We start from the raw sequence: 17,046 nt of genomic DNA, 5'->3' as shown, positions 1-17,046 counted from the left end.
CATTTTCCAAAGGAGTTACTATTTCTGGCTCATGTCCCAAACAGCATATGGGCTACTGAATTCCATGTGCAAGAAGGTGTCGTTACGGATATGCCTGAATTAGTATTTCCCAATTGCAAAATGTAGTCCAAATGGACTGCATTTCGCAATTTGGAACTATAAATGCTGGCTCTTCTGGAAAAACACTTACGTGCAAAGGGAAACTAATGGCACATACGTTGTTTTTGAACCGGGCTAGAATTTAAAGTTCCAAATGCAAAATGTAGTCCAAATATTAGAGAGGTCCATTGAAGCAGCTTTTACGTTTCCTCCAAAATGTATTTCTCTCCATGTATTTTACGCACCAAATAATGTAAAAACGAACTTTTACCTGTTTTTTTCTTGTTCAGCGGTAAAGAACATATTAATTTTAAAATACAACTACTGCAATTATACATTTATGTTGATATTGGCAAGTTTCGACTGAAGTTTTTACTCAGTGCAGTATGATCTTAAAATTAGTATAATAATTTTTGGATTTTCCTGCCGTTGAAAACGAAAGAAAGTTACTTTAAACAGTATATTCAGTGTACCTTTCTCGTAAGAAATCTAGAAAGCTGTGTGTTTCTTAAAGGGCAAATATACTGGTACAATTGTTTAGAAAAAGTACATTGACTTTTTCATATGCACGTGATACAACAACCCTGCCTTGTTGCTTTGAGTTCCGATTCCGCGACATTTTTATTAAATGATGTGTTTGAGAAGAAGCAGTAACGTATAAATTTAAAATCAAATGAGCTCTGGTACGATGTGGTTGTTTCTAGGCTACCTTAAAAAATAATTTATTGTCTTTTCGGAATGTTCGGAGCTTCATTTAAATCACACCATTTTCCGCCCCTCTCGAATTATTTTGAAATTGATTGTATATATTAGCTTGAGCTAAAACATATTTTCCCAAAACACTAGACTTCAAAAAAATTGTTGGGGCCAAAGAGAAGGGGGTCAGAGTTCAAATCTTTGGGGCTCGATATCGCTTGAGCGGAAAAGTACATTTATCAATAACAAATCTTTGCCAGCATAATCTATCATTGGGTGTAATTTATCTTTCTATGTAAGAGATTATTACCGATCAGGCGTTCCATGTTACTTATGTTCCTTGAAAATATTAAAATAATTTCAAATTGATTTTAATCCAAATCGGTATTTTTGGATCGGAGCAGAAACCAGATTTTTTTATTTGTTGTTTGATTGTGTGAAGGGGTGATTTTTAGTAAAACGATCCGTTCAAAAGTTATGAGAAATCAAAGTTGATGTCACGGGAGTAAAAGACAATTTATCTTTAAATCTGGGCCTCGCTTATCGCTCTGAGACCTCCATTTCTTCCCTCCGCTGCGACCCTCACGACCATCGCAACCCTCTGCTCGCATAGGCATGGGCGCTGACTGCTGAGCTGACAGAGGAAGTGGATGATTTGGGGGAATGAAAAAAGATCTCTTAGCTACAAAGAAGACCCGGATTCCTGAAGATCCTGCCCGTTACTCAACTTTGATATTTTCGTAACTTTCAAACGATTCATTTTTCTCAAACTCAAATTCATTTTTTGCCACACGCATTAAATTGAAAATTTCGAAAATCTGTTTTTGCTCGGATGTAAAACACAAATTTTGAGTAAATTTTAGATAAAATAGCCTCCAAATCATCAAAAAATGAACAGAACCCTCGTAAATTATAGCTATTTAATGAGATATGGTTATCGTCTCTTCCAGAATGGCAATTTTAGACCATTTTAAGCGCAGGTTAGATATTGATACTTACCTGGATTCGTTTGAAACTTATCAAGCTACAACCATTAAAATATGGACTCCCCTTGCGCTCATGAAAGGGTATGAAGGGTCTGAAACGCTGAAAAAAGATTTCTTATATAAGCGGAATTCACGAAATAAATTTGAATGGAGTCTGATGGGGGTGTACGTGGGACACATACATTATCTGAAAAAAAAAAAAAAAAAAAAAAAAAAAAAACCTGAAATGGCAAGAAATAACCAAATCGCTGAAAGGTTAGTGATAATTTTTTTCCACTGATACTGCTTCTTTGCCAATTGAAAAACGTATATTCTTGGAATTTCAGTCGCAGCCGCCAATGCGCAATATGGATGGAAAAATGGAAACTTGTACAAATATGAAGTCAACGGACGCACTCTGACCGCCCTCAACCAAGTCGCCGACCAATATGCCGGAGTTTTATTCAGAGCCAACCTTCTCGTCCAACCCTTCTCCGACGACAGATTGTCCGCCTACGTAAGTACCTTAACCAGAAAGTTCAACTTTTTTGACGTGGAATGGACCACTAGACAAGGTACGAATTTAAGCATTCTAATACTTGTTTCTTAACCAAAATTTCATGTAGAACACGATTCGTGCAACGAAAATTACTGAAGCCAACTCCTAACGAAGATATTGACGTTTTTATTTCACATTGGTCACGAGGAATTTGCACTGCCCGCTCACAAGAAACTCAAAGCTCTACGTGAGTCAAATCGCGCACTACAACGGTTTCAGTAAGCTTCTCAATCAAGCAATATTCATTTCCCACCGTGTGCTCTCACACTATAAGTAATTTGCTACAACTGAGCCAAAGCGTCAAGATTGAGGTTGCCAGATTTTTATATCTCAGAGACTGTCATGATAAACGTTTAGCGCGCTATATAAATCACGTAGAGCATTGAGTTTTCATGAGCGGGTGGTTTGAATTCACGCATCAAGAATTATTGAATATCTTCGTAAGGATGTGATTATGGTAATTTTCGTTGTGCGCATCGTGTTTTACGTGAAATTTTGGTTAAGAAACATGTATCAGAATGCTGAAATTCGTACCTTGTCTAGTGGTCCATTGGGGGATTTGAGGACGAGGCAAGCAAGTGCAGTCACTGAAAAAAATCGATACCTACATCAACGATTTCAAGTAAAATTGGTCTTAAGGCATATTCTGTGAAAAATTCGCTCCCGAATTCCAATTATTAAGCATCAAAAAGTCAGTTTGAACTTTCTTTCCGCCATAAGGATCCATGTAATTTTGAGACTTCAAACACGTATTTCTCGAAATAGCAAAAACTGCACTCATGCGCCTTGTCCTCCAAGCCCCTCAATTGAACTTCGGAATGAAAAATAGGGGTTAGTAATGATTAAAAAATTGATTGAATCCATAAGTCAGAGTTTTCAAGATATTTCACTGCTGTGCGTTAAAAATTCAAAATATTCTTTACAGCTTGTTTCCGGAAAATTGGCGACCACGTGTCGCTTCCAGGACTTTATGTCCACCTACCTTTCGTCCATTAAATAAATTTCCACCGCTATTTATGTCCACTAAACGTTAAGTCCAGTCTTTATTAAGTCCACATGATTTAATGTCCAACCATGAATATGTCCAAAATTGTCCAAATTGTGGACATGTTAAGTCCACATTTTTTTCTTCTCATTTAAATGACAGGAACCACCTCAAAAATAAATGCATACTACTACTACCTTCATTCTTAAAAACATGTCATTCATGAATCAAGTCATGAAAGAGAACAGACTCTAAGAGCAGATAAAAACATTTGTTCATGTGTACACTGTACGGATATGATAAGATTATAACCAAAGCGGGAGCCTAGGAAACGCTCCAATGCCAAATTAAACATTTTTCAGTAACAGATGCAGTCAAAATTGAAAGTCCTCTTTAACTAGTTATTTCGTGCGCCTTCAATCTTGTAAGATACTGTGCAACGCCTCTGACGCGAAATAGTTGCTTAAAGCGTTGCGGCGCGGCAGGCAGTCAGCGTGACACGCGCATAGGCGCCTACAAACCTAACGGGATACTTCACGCGTTGCGCAATGCGTGAAGTATCCCGTTAGGTTTGTAGGCGCCAGTGCGCGTTCTGCGCTGCTAACACGCCGCTCCGCTCTGTGTTAGGCTCTAATATTTAAACTCGCGGAGTCAGCGTTTTTCAACTCATGATTTTGAAATGTTTGCACTCTCTGCATTGATTATTCCCTTTTAAACTGATGAAAAAGAAATATGTACTACTTGAAAATATAATGTGTTTTTTGTAAATATAATAGTGGTTCCGTGTCAAATTTAATGATTTCCAAAGCATTCAAATTTATTCTTTTATGTTTTGGGCTTTTACTGTGCTGCAGCGTGGTGTAAGCGCAACCAAACGCTCAAAATTGGACTTATTTGACTCAAGGAGGTCGATGTACAAATAAGTTAAACGCAAAAAATTGCGTGCTTCTTAGTTTTTTTCCTCTTTTATTAATTTTTGTATAGTTTCTTTCATCACAACTACGGCTCATTGAGATTCATATCGATGCCATTGCTTGGAAAAGGTTTTACAAATATTTACCACGTTTTAAAAATGTAAATGTTTTTAAAATGAAGTAATCAATTTCATTAAAAAAAAAGAATGTACATTTAAGGCATATTTTACATCGGAAATTTCAAGGATAGAAATGAAACCAAGTATTTACCAAAGACAATTTGAAAAGATGAATCAAAAGAAGAAATTAACATTTCATTTAAAATATGAGTTACGATAACAACACCTCATTCTCTCTTAATTTTCTCATTTCGATATTGTCAATATAATTTTACACACGGACTAAAATATGACGCTTGAATTTGATTTTAGTGGACTTTACATTTGTGGACTTAACTTAGTGGACGTTTAAGTAATGGACTTAACAATAGTGTGGGCTTTAGAACTGTGGACGTAAAAATTGTGGACGAAAAGTCTGTGGACGTAAAAAAAGTGGACATAAAGTCCGTGTACCCACGTGTCACGTGTGTCAGTGTATTTCTTTATTTCAAATTTGAAAGATATTGAAATCGGCTTGTTTTTTATGGGATATTTTAAAAAAAGCTCATGTCTTTTCAGGAAGAGTTTCAACACGCATAGGTTGTTAGCACGGGGTGTTTTCGTATTTTAAACGATCTTAGTTCTTACCCGTAGCTTAGAGGCTCGTAAAATAATATTATAAGCTCCGCAAATGTTAATGTCGAATCATTTTGACACGGCTATTGTTTTTTTCCTATTTCAGATTCAAAATGCCGAATTCGCTCAAGTTCATGCTGAGCTCCCAAGTGGATATGAATCTCACATCCCTTCCAGCCACTTGAACTACAAGAACATGCCCCTCAGCCAAGAGCCATTTGAAATTAACCTGAAGAAGGGAGTTGTCTCCAGTCTCCGCGTTAACAAGAATGTCTCCGACTGGGAACTCAACATCATCAAGGCTGTTGTTAGTCAAATTCAAGTTGACACCCAAGGTCAAAACTTGAAACACTCTAGCCACAACCAACTGCCCAAAGTGAACAAGCCTTACGGTGTTTACAAGACCATGGAAGACTCCGTCACCGGTGAATGCGAGACTCTTTACGATGTCTCACCTCTGCCAGAAATCACACTCCAAACCAAACCCTGGTTGGTTCCTTTCCCCAACTTCCGTGAGAATGGACAGTTCATCGACATTGTCAAGACTACCAACTACAGCAAGTGCGAGGAACGTTCTGCTTACCACTTTGGTATCACCGGTCTGACCAACTGGAAACCCGCCAGTAACCAGATGGGACAATTCCTCTCCGTAAGTTCTTCAGTGTTTTCACCCTCTCTATCATTTATTATGATTAAAGCAAACAATTATAAAGTGAGTTTGTCATGTGGGGCCTGTGCATTTTATTTTTTGAAGCAATGATTTTAAAAATATTGGACCCTTAAAATATGTTGACACCAACCAGATTTTATTTTGAATGCCAATTCATTGCGTCCGCTTTCATCTATGATTACTCCGCAAAATTCCCTAACTTTATTTCGGAGCTTACGCCCAAAAATGCAAAAACTTTCCGACTTATCTTTCCTGTGCGAAAGCGGGGTATGAGCTTTACAGTGCTGCTTTGGTTGTGTATTGGCGCACAGAGCTGGAGGCAGTAAAATATGACAACATTTTGCAATTAGAAACTACGATTTTGGGCTCATTTTCAAAGCATCGTAAAAACTATTGGTTCCTGTATGCAGATAGGTGCAATTCTGAATGAGGCACAACAGTGGTTCAATATTGCAAAATGTAGTCCAATAAAAGATACGAGTTTACTATTTTGACAAAACAATTTTTTTGAAATTTTAGACGAAAAACTTAGTTTTCAAATTGGTGAGACGCGAATGATACGCTAAATGAGGTGTAAAATCTGAGCAGCACCGAAAAATATATAAATGTTTTCAACAAAAAGTGATACTCACTTATCAATTGGACGTATTTCTGTGAAACGGAACTAAGCGCCATCGGAGGAGGAAGGTAGCGGGGGGCTTGGATTGGCGGCGGAATCGGGCGTCGGGCTCGTTCCGTCCTATACTCGCAATGTTTTTCCATGGCGCTTAGTTCCGTTTGACAGAACGCGCTATCCGGCATTCTAAAATCCTTAAAAGGAACTCAAATTGGCGCTTAGTTCCGTTTGATAGAAATACGTCCAATTCTGTTCATGAATTTGAGGAAACTACGTGCAAAATTAGTTAGTATTGAAAATGAACATCCTGCAATCATACCTCAGAAAAAAGTCAGCATAAAAATAATAATATCCTCTGCAGTTTCTCGTGATCGTTGGATTTACCATTTGTTTTCTAACTGTTTCAGCGGTCCAACATCAACCGTGTTGTCATTTCCGGAAACGTGAAATACTACACCATCCAGTCTTCCGTCTCCACCAACAAAATCGTCATCAGTCCACAGATGTATGAATCACAGAAGGGAATGGTTGTCAGCGTCATGAACTTGACCTTGGCTTCCTTCCACCAAGCTAACGGATCTCCCCGCAGCGTCTCAAACTCCCGCAAGATCAACAATTTAGTCTACGACTACTTGGCTGCATCTCCAAACGCATATGCCCAACACTACAACAACAATGGTGCTTCCAGCAGCAGTTCATCAAGCTCAAGCTCCAGCAGCTCATCCTCCTCATCCAGCAGCAGCTCCGAGGAAGCATACTACAACAACAAGAACAACCACAACCAACACAACGGAGATTCCAATGCCCCTCGTAGTCGCTCTCGCAGAGACTTGTCTCACTACGAAAACAAGCAAAACGACATTGAAGCCTCCGCTAATGGAAACAAGAAATACGAGAAGAAAAATAAGGGACACAACGGACACAATGGACACAACGGTCACAACGGCCAAAATGGCAACAAAAACAACTCTTTCTACGGCAGTTACAGCAGCAGCTCCAGCCCCAGCAGTTCCAGCTCTAGCAGCTCTGAGGAAAGCAACTACCGTTACAAGAATGGTAAATTCGCCAGCTTCGCCCGTAACAACGAAACTGGATACTACGGCTCATACCAATCCAGCAGCTCCTCTGACTCCTCAAGCCCATCCAGCTCATCTAGCTCATCCAGCTCATCCAGCTCCTCCAGCTCATCCAGCTCTTCAAGCTCCTCTGACTCCTCTAGCTCCTCCAGCTCTTCCAGCTCCTCTGATTCCTCCAGCTCATCCAGCTCAAGCAGCAGCTCCGAGGAAGATTACTACCGTAACAGGAACTACTACAACAAGCACAACAACAGCCATGCCGACAACTACTACAACAAAAACAACAACAGCCATGCCGACAACTATTACAACAAATACAATAAGAACAACGAAAACAACAGGAACAACGAAAACAATGGAAACAACCACAACGCTTACCGCAGCCGCTCTCGCAGACATGTGTCAAACTTTGAAAATGGACACAACGACCAAGACGCCTACGCTAATGGAAACGACCAATACGAGAAACGCCACAATGGAAACAACCAAGCCTTCTACGGCCCAAGTAACTTCGAGGAATACGATTCCAAGCACAGGAATGGTAAATTCGCCAGTTTTGCTCACCGCAACGGAGCTGGCTACTACGACTCCTCTTCATCCAGCAGCTCATCTGACTCCTCCGACTCTTCCAGCTCCTCTAGCTCCTCAAGCTCTTCCAGCTCCTCCTCTGACTCTAGCTCTTCATCTAGCTCCGACGACAACAGTTCTTACGGATCTTCTGTCTCTAGCAGCAGCGAGGAAGAACACCAGCCAAAGCCTCGTTTGTACCAAGCCCCACGCACTCCTTTCCTTCCTTTCTTCGTCGGATACTACGGAAACAACATCCAGTCCGCCAAGGAAGTCAATGGTGTCGCTGTAGCTCGCAAATTGGCCTTTGAAATCGCCGAAGACTTACGCTACCCAAGTGAAATTCCCGCCAAAGGAACTCTGTCAAAATTCACCTTGTTGACCAGAGTCATCAGAACAATGGACGCCAAGCAAATTGAACAAGCTGCCCGCGAAATTTACTTCAACTACTACAAGGCATCAAGCCACAGCCAAGAAGACAACAAGAAGACCTATGCTTGGTTAGTGTTTTCATGTAATTTGCATAATGAATAAGTGTTTCAATCTGCGTATGAGTTTATACTTTTTATCACAGGCATGAGAAAAATTAGTTTTATCACGAAAGTCCCAATAAATATCGGATTTAAAATTAATACTTTAATTTAATATCGGCAATTTCTATAATATTTTAAAATTCATTAAAAAAGTAATTTCACCTTCAATTTTGTGGTGATATCCTTGAAATCAACTTCGGCTTTCACAGAGATCTCAAGGATTGTTCGCATCCTGTAGAGAGACTTGCATACAAATTCTCGAATGAACAATCGAACTGAAAGTGAAAAGTTTGTTTCAGCACTTTTTATAACCTGCCAGTTCTTTGTTACTTTTTTAGGAAGGCTTTCCGTGACGCTCTTGTCGAAGCTGGAACTGGACCTGCTTTCGTTGCCATCGTCAACTTCATTGAACGCAAAGAAATCACCCCATATGAAGCCTCTTTCATGATCAACCGTCTTCCAGTTGTTGCTCGTGAACCAACCCCTGAATACATGAACTACTTCTTCGTGAGTTTTATTTCATTTTTCCTCTTTTTTTGGCAGTTCTATCAAACTGCAGTTTAAAAAATTCCAAAGGTTAAAAAATGTATCTGAAAAATTCAGTTCTGAATCAATAATTTTAACTCATGTTAATTATTTGGCAAACTTTATCAAATAATGCGCGTTTTCGCATCCTAATGGCTTTTAAAATATTTATTAATCAGGAAAATACACACAGCCTATTTGCTTGAAATTAATTTTTTTCTGTATATTTTTTAAGTAATTCATATGCTAATTGTTCATGCACTAATTTGTTAAGTATATCAAAAGTTCTTACCTATTCTGCCGTGCTCAGAAAATGCATGAACATTCGAGAGTTGCCAAATTTCCTTCGATAAAATGTTTATTTTTAGGAAAGTTAGGAATAATTGGACTATATTTTGCAATTTGGAACTATAAATTCTGGCTCTTCTGGAAAACACTTATGTGCACGGAAAAAAATTAAATTGCTGATTCAACAATTCAATTGCTAAAAACAGTGAGTGCAATGTTTCAATGTAGATTTTACAACAAAAAAATGCTACTTTAACCACCCCCGTGGTTAAATTAGTTTACAATGTGGTTAGAGTAGCATTTTTTTGTTGTAAAATCTACGTTGAAACATTGCACTCACTGTTTTTAGCAATTGAATTGTTGAATCAGCAATTTATTTTTTTCCGTGTGGATAGGGAAACTATTGGCACATACATTGTTTTTAAACCGGGCTAGAATATATAGGTCCAAATTGCAAAATGTAGTCCAATTTTCCTTGAAATTTTCAAGAAGTTAGGTAAAGTTGCGAACAAATTTTTTTGAAAAATCGGAAGGAATTATATTCATAAGTTTACCACAAAATTTGTGTTTTATCAAAGGAGATTTGGCAACGCTTGGAAGTTCACACGGCGTTTTTCCTTAGCACTGCAGTATTAGAGAATAGTAGATGAACTCTATTTTCGAGGAACCGTAAGAAAATAGAGGAAAATATCACTATATTATCAAATTCAATTCTACAAAAATGTATTTTCTTTTTCTTCCTGCAGAAATTCGCCACCAGTGACTACGTCCAACACTCCGACTACTTGAACGAAACCGCCCTCCTTTCTTTCGCCGACTTAATGCGCAAGGTCGCCGTCAACCACAAAAATGCCTACGAATACTACCCTGTCCACACCTACGGATTCTACTTCTCTCAGCATTCCAAGGCTCTCACCCGCCAGTACATCCCTTACTTCGAACAATACTTGAAGAAAGCTGTTGCTCAAGGTGACAGTCGCAAAATCCAAGTATACACCCGTGCCCTCGGAAACTTTGCTCACCCACACATCCTCAGCGTCTTCGAGCCCTACTTCGAAGGAAAGATCCCAATTTCTACCTACCAACGTACCTACATGGTCTTCGCCCTCAACGAACTTGCCCATGTCTACCCTAACTTGGCCCGCTCAGTTCTTTTCAAGATCTACCAAAACACCCAAGAAAACCAAGAGGTCCGTGTTGCTGCTGTTTACTTGATCTTCGGAACTAACCCATCCGCTCAAACTCTCCAACGTATGGCTCAGTTCACCTACGAAGACCAAGACCAACAAGTCAACGCTGCCGTCTCATCCGCCATCCAAAACGCCGCCGCCAACTCCCGATCTGGTTTCCGCCAAGAGCTGTGAGTGTTCATCATTTTTCCGCCATTTAAATGTATTTTTCTCTTCTTTTTTTCATATTTATAAAATTAGGGGACCCATGCTGCCATTCTAAGGAAAAACACTGTATGAGCATTCAAACGTTGTCAAATTTCCTCTCAGAAAATATCTATTTCTGAAGAAAGTTAGGAATATTATTGTTTGGAATTTTCAGACTTTTTAGATAAAATTCAAACAAAATCCTCCGAGAAATCAGAGCAGAAATATTTACAATTTTTCCTGAAAATTCATTGTTTTTCGAAGGAAATTTGGCAACGCTCGATGGCTTATACTGCGTTATTCCATAGCCCGACAGTATGAGTGTTATAATAATTTCTATTCTAGTCAACGAAAAAGTGAATACAGGAGGGAAAATTGGCGTCCGAGGTGACTCGGAATAGTTTTTAGACCAATTTTGTGCACCTGCTACTAACATTTTATTTTCTAATATCTCCCTTCCCTCTCTTACCGGTCAATTGTTATAAAATTATAATTATTGTAGCATTTATTTTGATCATTAATCAATAGTAACAAATGTAAATTGATTAAAATTACGCTGTTACATCTTCAAAATTTCTCCACAGTGCTCAAGCTGCCCAATCTGCTGTTCACCTTCTCAGCCCCAAGACCTACGGGCTCCAATTCTCCAAGAAGTGGCTCCGTGACTACATTGTCAAAGAAGAAAACCTTGCTTACAGTGTTTACGCTGACACCATCCAAGGCGATGACTCTCTATTCCCCAACCAATATTATGCCGCTTTCTTCCGTCACGTTGGAGGATTCAACAAACGCGTTGCTTCCGTGAGTATTTTTTCAAATTCACTTTCCAGTGCCCTGTTTCGAAAATAAAATTATCCCACAAGTTTTCCTTTTGTTTAATCGCCGAAAATGGATTTGCGGTCTTGTTGCGGAAAAAAGGAGTACATTGTGGAATTTTGTTGAGAGGACAGTAAATGAATTAAAAGAAAAAGCTGCAGAACCGGAACTAGCTACTCCTTACTTAAGCACGTGACCGATGTCATGGGCTCAGATACTTTGCCATTATTACAATTCAAATAAATGATCACTTCATTAAGTGAGGAACTTAACCTTAATATGACGGAAAGGCATATCATTAAAGTTTGAACAAGTTAACGTGATTCCAATAAAAGTTATCGTGTCTACAAAAAATTCCCCGACTTGGGATACACACCTCGTGTGTTAGTGTTGCCTACACTAAAAATTGAAGGCGGAATGACAATGCGTTCATGCAATCTTTTCCGGTTTTATGAATACCTATTTTTTTCAGTATTTTCGGAGTGATCGCGCCATCGCAAAACGATACCACCATTCAACCACGTGAGAGCTCGTGTTGCCTACACCTGATTTGAAGGCACTTTAAAATGACGCTAATTTAATCTTTTCTCTTTTTTCGAATAGGTATTTTAAGTCTTTGTCCCAAAAAGGCGTGTTATTAAATTGACGTGATTGTATCAAAATTTATTGTGTTCAAAACAAATGCGTAGATAGAGACAGTCTGAATATTATTTGAAGGATTTTAATGAAAAATATGCCACATAATTTTTATATATTTTTCTGTTATTATTTTCATTATTCAATATTTATTCGTAGTCTACTCAATTCGACTTTTTTCATCGATTTAAGAAAAAATTGAGAGTGATCATTATACCCCTATTTATTTTTGGAGGGCTCCTATAAGTTATTTACACGTAACTTTTTCATTTTTAGTTCCGTGCTTTCGCCTCTAGTGCTAGTGACTTATTCGACAAGATCGCTGACACTTTCTACTTCAGTGAGGAATACCAGGACAAGTCCTTCGAGAAATTCTCTAAATACTCTGCTGAAGAAATTTTCAAGAACTTCAACTTCAAGGCCGATTTCCCCAAAGAATTGGAGGCCTACTTCCAATACTATTTCTTAGGATCCAAACAGTACGCTTTCTTCAACGAGGAATTCTTCAACCAGATCCCCAGAGGTGTGTTATTTGTTCCTTCAAAAATTTTCACATGAGAATGAAGTTATTATTATCCGATTTACCATAACTTTTTTACATCTTATATTCTTTCTTCCGCGTTGCATTAATGGTGTATATCGACGGTGAGACTTCCAGACCACGTATCTCGGGTTGTATACTTCTGTTACACTTTATTTTTGAATGGAAAACTACCATCGTCAACTTATGAAAACTTTATTGATTTTTCTTCTCTGAGCAAGAAAACCTGTGTAAAAACTTCGAGAATGATAATAATTTTTCTCCCTAAAACAATAGCACAAAATAGTAGTTGCGTACGTTGCCAGCGAACGCGCTGCGAAAGGTTGTGACGGTTAAATGGTGAGATTTTGTTCAAGAACAGATCATTTAACCTGACCCACTGTGCGACGAACAATTTGTCCAGAATCTTCCTTCCCTTGACCCACTGTGCGACGAAAAGTTTGTCCAAAAACTTCTTCCCCTGACCCACTGTGCGACGATCAGCTTGTCCAAAAACTTTCTCCCCCGACCCACTGTGCGGCCCTGCTCCGGTCGGCTCCCCTCATGCCGCGCACCCCTCGCCTAAAACTTTCAAAGCTCGCCATTCTTAAACGGCTCGGCCGATTTAGCTCAAATTCAATACCAAACCAGTCCTAGGGGAGAACTACCACCTATAAAAATTTCAGCTCAAAATATTCATTTTCGCTCGAGTTATCGAGTGGACAAGATTTCACCTCCCCCCACTTTCGAGCCCCACCCCTCAAAATCTATTGCCTCAAATTTCAATTTTTTTTCGCAAAAAAAAAAAAAAATGGGAGTGGAGATTTTTAAACACCGCAAACGAGATTGTGGCCTGGTAGTTTTACCCTCGATATTTTATAACTTCCTCATATCAGGGGTGTTCAAAATACAGCAATAGATAAGAGTATTTTGAAATTGAGAAAATAAGTTTAAAACTATTAATGCACCTTCATCTGGTATGTTCTTTTTGCCGTCTAATGTTTTGTGTTGTATTTCAACCAGATATTTCACCAATTATTAAGAGGAAGCTTGGATTACTTTTGACTTTTACCTCTAACTAACCTCATTTTTCAAAATGAGCTGCTAAAAATTGAATAAATGCAAGATAGTAATATCGAGCTTGTTTTTATTATTTCCTAGATCTTGAGAATGCTCTGGCTAAGGCTTCCAATGGCTACGCTTTCAACTACACCAAATTCTACAACGATTTTGCCCTCACCGTTGGTTTCCCAACCGCTACTGGTCTTCCCTTCTCCTACACCGTCAAGCTCCCAACTCTCCTCAACTTTGGTGGAGAAGTTCAGGCTAAAGCTCATGGATTCCAGGCCAACAACAACAAGTTCCGCATCCCTGAAGCCGTCAATGTCTCCGCTGAAATCGACTTTGCGTAAGTTGAAAACACCACGTGTCTTTTTTGCGTACTAAAACATGTAGAATACCACCTATAAACCTCAAATCATGAATCAATCCCACAAATAAGCGTTCAGAATTTTTCTTTTATAAACACGTATTTTTTCCGTTGATTACTGAATTCTCCCGGTGATTTCGGTTTCAGAAGACTTTCAGAATCATGAAGTTATCATTTTTTGTAGTTTCTCAAAATCAAGTCAAAGTAAAATACCATCAACTGTCATTCTTTGCTTTTTCAGTTACGCCCTCAAGTTGGAATCCAAATTCGGATTCGTTACTCCCTTCGACCACCAACGCTATGTTGCCGGAATTGACAAGAACGTTAACTTCAACCTCCCACTCAAGTTCAATGCTAACTTTGATGTTTACAACACTAAGGCTGAGATTGTTGTCAAACCATTGAACAACCAACACGAACAAAGAATGTTCCACTACAGTGCTTACCCATACACCGCTTTCTACAGCATCTTCAACTTCGCTCCAGTTCAATTCAACAGCAACATGAAGAAAATCTACACCAACGGCCACAAGAACGAAGTACGTCATATACTTCATCTTTGTCATTTAAAGCAAAGTACCTTTGCAATTTTCTTAAAATGTATGATGAACAAAATTTGAATAAGGGGAGAGCATTAGCACCTCTATCAAAAGTATTTACACTTTTTTTTTTTTATTTCAATATAATTTTAAAATTGTATTTATTCTATTGTATTTTTATATATTTTACATATCAGTTTGAGATATCGATCTTTGTCTCAAACGATCGAGAGATCAATAATAGCATTAATTCGAATTTGATAAAAGTTGGCCTCCTACTACATTCATGAATAATAGATTATCCGAAATTAACGCAACAGTCATTAAATGTTGCCTTTCCTTGAAACTTCCTGTAGCGATGCGATTTGGAAGAATTTCATACTCAAAACTGTCACTCTTGTTTCAGTACAACCAAGTCTTCGGAGATGATAAAATTGGATTCAACTTCCGTGCCAACTACAAAGGAGACTACAAGTACTTCGACTTCGCTACCTTCTACAATTACTTCCAACGCAACGACTTCCTCTCATTCTTCTTCTACCCATGGAATGAACAGGAAATTAAACAGAACGATTTCAACCTGTACTTCAACCCATCTTCCTCCGCCAACAAAGCCGCCAAATTCACCTTCAACTATGGTATAAGCTCACAAAATGTTCTCTTCCTTTTTTATATTTCATCTTAAAAAAAATGTTCGTCTCGAAGGAATATTTTAATATTTATACGCCAGTTAGAGTGAAAAAATAAATTTTTAACTTTGAAGGAAACAATCCAACTTTCACTGCAAACTTAAAGCGTTTTATTGCAAGCTTGACTATAGACTTACAGAGAGGGGAACTTTTACAAAAACAAGGCCTCTTGACTAAAAGGCTGTGTGATAAATTGTGCGGAATGAACATATTAAGGAGAACATTATATTAACTTTCAAAGTGGGGGTTCTATGTAATATTCTAATGATTCGTTTAAAATTCACGTCAATTTTTACCGCAAGTGTTCATTATTATTCATTTTTCGAGATCATAACAATTTCAATTTGATTTTTAGCTCATAAATACGCTGCCAAGGAACAAGCTGACCATGAAAGCAGAAACGCTAACACCAACGATGCCATCCCATCCATCTACAAACCTGACAGTGAAGAAAGATTGTACGAATTTGTGCGCAGATCTTACGCCGGAATCAACAGTAAGTTTTATTTCGTGTCTTTAAGCAAAATTCGGTATCTGACCTTGAATTTTAATCGAAAGAACATTAAAGTATTTAGGACCTGCTTAATTACATCACGTCATGTTTGCCTGTAGCTTTAAAAGTAATTTCAAAGGCTTTTTTTCAAATTTTGAGAGGATAAACCTGAAAAGTTAGCAAAAATGTAGAAAAAATGAGAAAAATATAAATGAAATAAAAAGTAAAATGCAGTCTCAATTAATGCAATGAAAAAGTTTGAAAAATGTTATTCTCAGGTTGTTATTAAGTATTGGGTCTAGATATAAACGTTTTTTTTTTCAGGTGCCTTTGTAAATGCTTTTGATTTCTCTGCCCAATTCCTCGGACAAAAGGAAGCTGACTACGTTGCCACCTTTGCCTTTGCCCGCAGCCCTGTTTCAGAAAAATCTCGTTTCCTTTTCTACGGAAAATACAACACTGCCAACAACAAGAAGCAACAGGTAATTATACATAAGGGAAGTTTTTAGAAGTGCTAAGTGTACTGCGTTTACCTAAAAAACAAGCCATTTTAAGTTTCAATTTCATTATGGCGCCATTACTTTTCATTAAGTGCTAATTTATGTCATGTGCTTTTTAAGTTCGTGGTGAAACACCACGAACTTCAAAGATATATAACATAAATTAGCACTTGATTCAAGTCTTTTAGGTCACACTCAAGATATCAATATTAATAATATCGCATTCCGCCCTCAAAAGGTTGGATCTCCTGCCATAGGAGAAATCGGGAGTTTCATCAGGTTCTTAAGTGAGTAAAACAGGGCCGTGCTTAGTTGTACCTGTCTTAGCTTTCGAGATAATCCTTATTAGGTAACACAAATTTACTAAATAGTCTTAATGTATTTTTTTTTCTTTCCTTAGTACGCTTTCCATGCCTCCTCTGAAATGCCCAATGTTCCCCTCACCAACCCAGCTGCCGCTATGAAAGCCGAGCCCTCATCCAAGTTCTACGCTAACTTCAAGTTTGGAGAATCTTTTGACAATGCTGCCAAAATCCACTTCTATGTGAGTAAAATTCTGTTACTATTTTCCTAAGTCACTATCATGATAAAGCTTTGGAAACTTCTTTATTTTCCGTTTTATCCTAGTAGTGTGATCGTAAAAATCATTCAGTTGAGTTTTTTCAAACGCAGGTTTGTTCCAATTTTTTTAAAAAAAATATAGATATTGAACAGCAATAAGACTGTAACTTCCAAAGTTTAAGCGCGTGTCAAGCTCTTTTATGATCATAATTTCAATTTAACTTTCAAAATAAAGCCTCCTCAAAATCTTGGAATCTACC

General features: G+C 38.2%; 1 protein-coding gene across 2 annotated transcripts in view; it reads left to right on the top strand.

The window, feature by feature from the left end:
• Positions 1-17,046, top strand: part of LOC109041147 (vitellogenin) — a 393,940-nt gene that overhangs the window by 371,047 nt on the left and 5,847 nt on the right. Inside the window, exons 2-14 of one of the 2 annotated variants that reach the window (XM_019057357.2) lie at positions 2,108-2,277; positions 5,059-5,601; positions 6,646-8,381; positions 8,753-8,921; positions 9,974-10,587; positions 11,188-11,404; positions 12,332-12,578; positions 13,737-13,983; positions 14,246-14,543; positions 14,950-15,181; positions 15,588-15,728; positions 16,050-16,207; positions 16,626-16,769. In XM_019057357.2, the coding sequence (XP_018912902.2) occupies positions 2,108-2,277; positions 5,059-5,601; positions 6,646-8,381; positions 8,753-8,921; positions 9,974-10,587; positions 11,188-11,404; positions 12,332-12,578; positions 13,737-13,983; positions 14,246-14,543; positions 14,950-15,181; positions 15,588-15,728; positions 16,050-16,207; positions 16,626-16,769 (4,916 nt within the window). The remainder of the gene's footprint in view (positions 1-2,107; positions 2,278-5,058; positions 5,602-6,645; positions 8,382-8,752; positions 8,922-9,973; positions 10,588-11,187; positions 11,405-12,331; positions 12,579-13,736; positions 13,984-14,245; positions 14,544-14,949; positions 15,182-15,587; positions 15,729-16,049; positions 16,208-16,625; positions 16,770-17,046) is intronic. The other variant, XM_072298066.1, reaches the window with a different exon arrangement.

Source organism: Bemisia tabaci, chromosome 1 (assembly GCF_918797505.1).
Source record: "Bemisia tabaci chromosome 1, PGI_BMITA_v3".
NCBI lineage: Eukaryota > Metazoa > Arthropoda > Insecta > Hemiptera > Aleyrodidae > Bemisia > Bemisia tabaci.
This window is presented reverse-complemented; position numbering and strand designations above follow the sequence as displayed.